Source organism: Parasteatoda tepidariorum, unplaced genomic scaffold, assembly GCF_043381705.1.
Source record: "Parasteatoda tepidariorum isolate YZ-2023 unplaced genomic scaffold, CAS_Ptep_4.0 HiC_scaffold_2434, whole genome shotgun sequence".
In the NCBI taxonomy this organism is placed as follows: Eukaryota; Metazoa; Arthropoda; class Arachnida; order Araneae; family Theridiidae; genus Parasteatoda; species Parasteatoda tepidariorum.
In genome coordinates this window covers 1-7,935 of record NW_027261556.1, presented here as the reverse complement: position 1 = coordinate 7,935, position 7,935 = coordinate 1, and the positions used below count along the sequence as shown (strand labels likewise).

The window sequence follows — 7,935 nt, the reverse complement described above, 5'->3', positions numbered from 1 at the left end:
GAAACAAATTAAGTTACTGCTTTGCTTCTTCATAATTAACACTGTAAAATATTCACGAATAAAAATGTTTTTTTTTTTAAGTTGTGTTATGATTTTATTTTTAAAAATTTTAATATTTAATTGAAGGTTAGAGAGGATGTATTCACTAACTTTGTATCTGACTTCTTTGCTAATTTACCAGTTACAACTGGTAAATAAGGATTTTTTAATAAAATACAGGAGTAAGCAGGTCCGTATTTTACCTCTTAAAATTGAGGAAACGATTGTTAACTCAGAAACGTTTGAAAGTGGTTAATGTCTCTTATAAACCCGGAAACGTTGCCGTTGTCATGACTTGTAGTACAAGTTGTATAGTACTCTTATTTTTAAATGCAACAATAAAAATTAAACACATATTTAAAAAAAAGTTTTATTATGACAAAAGTTTATAAGAAAATTGTTAACAAATACACGCAAAAGAGAACATACTTCTCCATTTAGCTGTTGTGTAACTATATCTTCACAGTAAATGGAGCAAAAGGCATATTAATTGTAAGTTATAAATAAAGCTTATTAATTGTAAGTTGATAAATTGTAAGTTCAATAAATTTCTAGAGTTACATCAAATTAACAAGTTTTCATTTTATGAAAATTTCATTATATGATCATTTATAGTACCGTAAACCAGAATTTTTTTTAAAAATAGAATATTTTAAACTTAGATAAACCCATAAACATTATTTTACATCTTGCAAAAATCTCAAATATAAATGACGAAACATGTGTGTTTTAATGCAGGGCCCTTTGCTAAGGACTTCAAATTATTAGCCAGTAAATTGGTCCAAATATCGAAAGTATTAGCCATTTTCAACATTTTCACCCCAAGACAAAATTTGAGAATTCTTTAAAATTGATTTTTTTCTTGTAAATTTTTTTTAAGATCAAAATCAAATTTTATATAAATTAAATTATTTTATAAAATGCAAATTCAAATCAAGAGTCAATTTGCAGTGAGCAAGGATTGGGAATTGGTTGGGGTTAATTTTTGATAACTTCTTAAACTAGAGCAGTAATGTGAGGCTAAACTTGAAGGAATATTACGTTGTTGTCAGGAGAAAACATATTTTCTGCAAAAATAGTTGGACGATAATTTGAACCTCGCTACCAGTAATCGGTTTTATTGACACAATCTGTAGGAAAGAATATCGTCACACGATATTCCGTGATCCGGCAACGAACGTATTAACCTGCATATTAAGGTAGTTTGTTGCATGCTTACGTAATCTATCTTGTTGCTTATGCTTAGATTATGTGGACTTAATTCTAATTGGTTATGCGACGTATGTAAAGAAAATAACTGTAATTGAATAAATGGAAGATTTGCTCAAAAAAATTCCTTTTTACCTTTTTTTTTTAGGATTGAAGGAAATATGTATTTAACACAATATTTTCGTCCAACTTGTGGTTTCATCGCATTTGGCGAGGTGGCGAATGCTAAGCGTATGTAGATGAAATTCCAATGTTCACCAAGGAAAATTATTAAGTTTGAATTTCATTAAAATGGAATTGAAAACAGCCAGTTATTATTATAGTAGTTGCCTCCAAGTTGGGCAGTTCTTATTTATTTGCTTTAAAAAGAAAAGAACTGGTTTAATTAAGAAATAGAAATGTATACCGTCAAGAAATATTGGATTTTGCGCACTATTCACCAAATTGCGTGCGTATCATATGCTAGAATTGTATCTATAATTTATAGTTTACCTGTTTTTTTTTTAAACTTAAAGCTCAGAAAAACGAAAAAATGCATTTAAAATTGTTTATTTTAAAATCATATTGAAATTTTTATTGTTTTAGGGAGTTATATCGTGCCAAAAGTTAAAAATTCTAACAATTAACACGTAAACTAGATCACGAAATCAGTAAGTATATAAAGACAAACGATTATTCGTATCTAATAAATTATTCCAGTTACAAATACATTCAATTTTTTTCTCATATTTAAAAATGACGGCCTTTTTTTCTCCAAAGAATTATCATTGTGCATATCTGCCAACTTCAAAATGACTGAAACAGTTTTGTTGGAGTTGGCGATATGAGACGCGAGAACGTTACTGTAAGTCATGAAAAGAGTGGTCACTTCATACTTGTCAGCTGACGAATACAATGACACGACTGTGTCGAATTCTCTGTTCTCAATTGCTCCAGAGTAGAAAAACTTCCAATTTTAAAGAAATTGTACAAACTTAAAAAAAAAAAATCTTTAAAAAATGCATATAATATATAATTTGCTCAATGTAATAGATTAATTACTGTTTATAAAACTTGCAGCATGCACGCAAGGTTATAATGCAACATTTTAGCAATTACATGCAAACTAGGATATGCTTCTTTCTTTGGCAGCAACATGAGATGAAACCATCTTTAAAGTATGTGAAGCCAAACGAGGATCCGTATCTAACAAATTATTCCATTCACAAGTACTTTCAATTTGAGTAAAACTCTCACATATAAATTGGATGGCTTTTTCTTTCAAAGAATTATCATTGTGCATATCTGCCAACTTCAAAATGACTGAAACAGTTTTGTTGGCGATATAAGATGCGAGAATGTTACTGCAAGTTTTGAAAAGAGTGGTCACTTCATACTTGTCAGCAGTCGAATACAATGACACGACAGTATCGAATTCTCTGTTCTCAATTACTCCAGTGTAGAGAAAAATAAGAAAAACATCAAAAACAGATTTCTCAATATCAGTAATCGTGACATTGCTTAAATTTTTTTCTTTCATATTTTGTTCGAACATCTTCTTAAACACTGGTGATCTGGCAGAGAGTACTGTCTTATGACCATACAAATTATCGTCTCCGAAACTAAATAAAACATCAGAGAACAAATTGTTTTGATACGAATATTTGAGATTACTTTGAAGTTCGGTTAAATTCATAGCAGAGTCGCGGTCACTTTCGGTTTTCTTTTTCGGACAGCAATTATGAATGAAAATGCTACCCTTAATTATAAGTTTATTATCATTTATTATAAAACTATTACCTTTCATTCCTGTAACGGAACTAGCATGACTGGGCCTCTTCATAGAATTACAATAAAAAGCATCCTGCTTTTGGCGAGGAAATATTTTCTCAAATGATTCTTTTTGATAAACTTCTGCATAAGAATTCTGGATTTCAAAAAACAGTGAAGCTTTCACATCCCAATCGTTGAAATCAGTTCTTTTTAATCCTACTTGCATTGAACTGGATTGGCTGCTATGGTAATAATTAGAATCATTTCGGGTTGTTGTTAGAACAATTTTCCACGAACTCTTACAATCATGGGTTGATTGCAATTCTGAGCTACCATATGCTTCCATATTTCTTAGGGATGAAAAGTTATCGATCTTTATTTCAAATACAATACACTCGTTCGAGCTTGATCGACCAGTAACATTTAAAGTAAATGGCTTCGAAGCCATTTTTTAACTCGTAAGAGCTACACCGCTTAGGTTTCTAACTAAATAAAAATTTTAGATCAGAATTTATCGACGCAAGCAAAGAAAAAAAAAACCACGTGACTTATGACAGCTGAATTATCTAAACAGAAAAAATAAAAGATAAATTAGCGCGTGCGCAAAATAACATTAAACAAACGTTCAGAGAGGAAAAGTCATAAAAATGTTTTATTTCTAATTGTTCTTATTTCTTTTTATGAGATGTTTTAGATCTTAAAATAAACCGTAAACTTTTTTTCGAGCACAGAGACTTTACTAAACGGAAGCAGAAAAAAAAATTAATCACTAAACAACTTGTTTCATGAACATCAAATTATGATAGATAAATAACAAATATGATACATATTAATCTTTTAAGCTTAGTAAATAATCATTTAAATTACTTTTCTAATGATGATTTTAAATGCAATATTTCTTTTAAATGGCGTCTATAAAACGGTAAGAAATCTTTGCTCATGACTATTTTTATTTTTAACATTTTAAATATAAATTGAATTGTTAGCAAGTCATTCTTAAACCTTAATTGGATATTTGAAAGCAAGATAAAATATATTTTTGAAGATAACAACATATTACACATTACTTTATCTCATAATTCGAGTATTAAGTTGAAATTTTTTTATACTCTAATTTTCAATCATATGATTACATCAGTAATGTTTAGACCATAATAATTTTTTAATTCTAGGTTTTGCATATTATTAAATTTGAGCATTAAAATTCGCTTTCAAAAAGTTGAATGCTACATCAATTTGTTCTTAAATAGCAATTATTATATAAATTCTCCTTATAATCAATTACACAAGGAAAGCAAATTTGTAGGTTGGCAGGGCGCTGGACTCACGTTTGTGAGCACGTTGTCACGTTTGTGGAGCAGCTTCGCCCACGTCACACAACTACACACCCGTTTTTAGGGCGGGTCACATTCACACAATCACACAAAGGAGAAAGGACATAGAATTGAAATTTTATTAAACTTAACTTATTTCTTAAAAAGTTTGTGAAAAAAATTTAACGTTTGACAATTATAAACTAAGTTTAAAATAGTGATATTAAAAGAAAAAAAAAAAACCTAGGCTACAATGCAGAGAATTCAGTAATCCATAAACCGTTATAATAAACTATTATCTCTAAAGATTCGGCGTCATATTGGACAACATTTGGTATAATTTCATCACGTGAAAAGTAATATTTTGAGATTTTTTTTTACTCGTAGAAATATAATTCCATATAACCTCGATGAGCGAAGTTTTTATTCACAATAAAAATTACATAAAAAAATCGATTTACGTAACCTTTTGAGCAGTNGAAATGTGAAGTGCACTATAAAACTCCATCAAAATTTTCAAATAAAGCTGAAAATTAATATTTATCTCTTTTTTATGTAAAAATTAAAAATAACAGAAAAAGTTGATTAAGTTTAAGTAATTGAATTTTTTAAAAAAAATATATTTATCGCATTTATGAGTTTATTTTTTTTTTAAACTATATATATTTCTAGAGTTGAATTAAGTACAAATTACATAAATATTGTAATTAATTACATAAATGTTGTAACCAATTACATAAAAGTTGTAATTAAGTACAAATTACAACTTTTTTCTGCTATTATTTAAAGCTGAGGTCTGAGGAGATTTAACTATAAAAGCAAAACGATTATAGGATAAATTGCTTCTGAGCATGGGCGTCGTTGGCGGAGGGACGGTAGAAATATCTTCCCCCCCCCAAAAAAAAAAAAATTAGAAATATCTGAAAGTGCCCCTCAACAATAAGTCCCCTTCGAAAATTAGAAATCTCTAAAAGTCCCCCTTAATATTTTAGACAAACAAGAAAAATTTATTTTCGTCCATTTTCATCGATTTAAATTCCTTAGAGTTGAAAACAAGAAATAGATAAATAAAAAAATAAAAAAATCTTTTTTCCAGGTATTTAGCACATTTAATAATTTCTTTTCTTGAGTGGGAAATTCAGAAAACTATTTTGACTGAGTAATTTAATTTCGTCCCCCTCAAAAAATTGGACCCTACCGACGCCCCATGGTCTGAATAGTAACATGAAATGCGCAAGAACAAGATTATATTTTCTTGAGCAGAAAACTCTAATAAATTTCCGATCTATCTTATCGATTCCTGATATACCACGATCAATTCTGACTAAAAACATTACATGGAAAATAAATCCGGTGGTTATGTCGCATTGCATTCTTAACAAAATAGATTTAAATTATAAGAAGAAAACTATTTGTTTTTTAGTTTTAATACGAGAAATGAAATTAAGTTATATCTTTTTCGCCTACTTGTTAACAGTAATTATTTGTTGTTGTTGTTGTTAATTTACGTCGCACTAGAGCTGCACAATGAGCTATTGGCGACTGTCTGGGAAACATCCCGGAGGATGATCCGAAGACATGCCATCACAATTTTGATCCTCTGCGGAGGGGATAACACCCCCGCTTCGGAAGCCCGACGACCTGCGCGCAAAGTCGAGCACTTTACGGTAGCACAGTTTAACGAGGACCAATACCGCACACCCTCGGTCCCTTCGCAGACTGATCCAAGTGGTCACCCACCCGCACACTGACTGTAGTCAGTGATGCTTGACTTCGGTGATCTGCTGGGAACCGTGTCTTAACGATCAGTCCACTGCGGGACCCATAATTATTGTATTAAATTATTTCCAGTAAGTTGGCAACAATAGGATCCTGGTCCTAGACGTTCTAGTTTTAAATTAAATAGGCATTTTAAAATTTGTGCTCATGGTAACGGAGGGACATAAGCAGACATAAGAAAGGGACATAAGGAGGGACATAAGAAAGAAAAAGCAGGATGAATGTACATTAGTGCAAAGAAGAAGAAAGGGGGATAAGATGCATTAGATTAAGGCATCCTATCATCTAATTGTAGGGGGTATCCAATAATCAAGTAAAATAAAAAGTCAATGGGTTACAACTAATTCTGAGCCCATAAAACATTGAGAGCAAACATCAAATTTATAATTCAGGGGCAAATAAGAGAATACACAAAAAATTATTTTGTAATCGCTATTTTGAAAGCAGTGAATCATTCATAATGAAAAAAATAGTTTAAAATAAATACATTGTTTTGAAGTAAGCATCTGCTAGTTCATGACTTTCACAATTATGATTTGAATTTCATACTTTATAACTTAAAATTCAAAACTTTTTAAATTTTTCGTGTCTCCCTTTAAATTTCTGATATCAAAGCTTAATAGTATTATATTGTTTCTGTATTATATAGTATTATATTGTATAAGCAACTGTAAAAGTCAATGTCTTTTTCCAGAGCTGAGGCCTTTGCTGACTTAGAGGCTGAATTCAAACCATCTCTTCTGAATAGCATAGTGTACATAATCTCTATGGCTCTGCAAATATCCACATTTGCTGTCAACTACAGGGTAAATCCCATTTCCAATTTTTTTTAGCATGTTGTGGTTTTTTTAACTGTTTCATGTATTAAAAGGCACACAATTCACTCATCAATTTCTCTACTCCTTCGTGTAGCTGACTGCTAAAAAAATTTGCATAAATTTATGAGTACAGTGTTTTATTAATTTGTGTTTTATGATCATTATATTTATTTGTTTTATTACTTTACAGGGTCACCCATTTATGGAAAGTCTGACAGAAAACAAGCCACTCATGTATAGTATTTTAATATCAGGCACAGCAATACTGATGCTTGTAACAGACCTCTCACCTGAACTAGCTGGCATATTTTCCATTGTAGACTTTGAACCAGAAGTAAGCATTTCACTGTTTTTAACAATTTTGTTAATTGCTTAAGTGCACAATATTCTTAATACTTTGCAAATTTCTGGGTCTGCAGTAAAAATTCTACTTTATTTCTGTAATTTAAATAAGTACAATTAATAGGGGGTTGTATATTATAATTGATGAAATAAAATAGCTTTTTGTGCAAAGTTTTAATGATTCTTCGCCTGTTATGCTTTTTAGGGAGGGGGGGGGGGAGTTGCAGTAACATGATATAGATGTTACATATTCTGCAATGTATGATCTTCACCCACAGTCTCTTTTAGAAGCAATTCTGAAAATAGTTCATAAATTCAAATAAAAAAGATTTTTTTAAAACATGTGTTTAATATAAATTGTTTTTAGAGTATTCTTTAAAAGTTAATTGAGCACATTTCAAATATTTAATTGATAATAGAGTTTTACACTACCTTTAGGTAGTTTTTTCCAGTAATAAAAACAATAGGGTTAAGCTTGATACTCAGATACAAAAGAATCCTATCAATCTTAGGCTCAGACCTCCAAAACTGAACCAAAACTTTTCTCTAATAGGAAAGCCATGTAGCTCAAAGTGTGATTTTTCTGTTTGAATCATCAGAGAGTTAAAAATGTTTCAGTTTGTGTATAATATGGCTTATAATTTTTATTTTTAATTCCAAAAAGTGGTACTTCTTACTTTGTT

General features: G+C 30.2%; 1 protein-coding gene across 1 annotated transcript; it reads right to left on the bottom strand.

Annotated features, from left to right (window-relative positions):
• Positions 1–395: 395 nt before the first annotated feature.
• On the bottom strand, positions 396–3,569 carry LOC107454631 (TD and POZ domain-containing protein 3). The gene has a single exon (XM_071176879.1). It carries the CDS (start codon positions 3,446–3,448, stop codon positions 2,354–2,356), a length of 1,095 nt encoding a protein of 364 aa, XP_071032980.1. The 5' UTR covers positions 3,449–3,569; the 3' UTR covers positions 396–2,353.
• Positions 3,570–7,935: the final 4,366 nt, after the last annotated feature.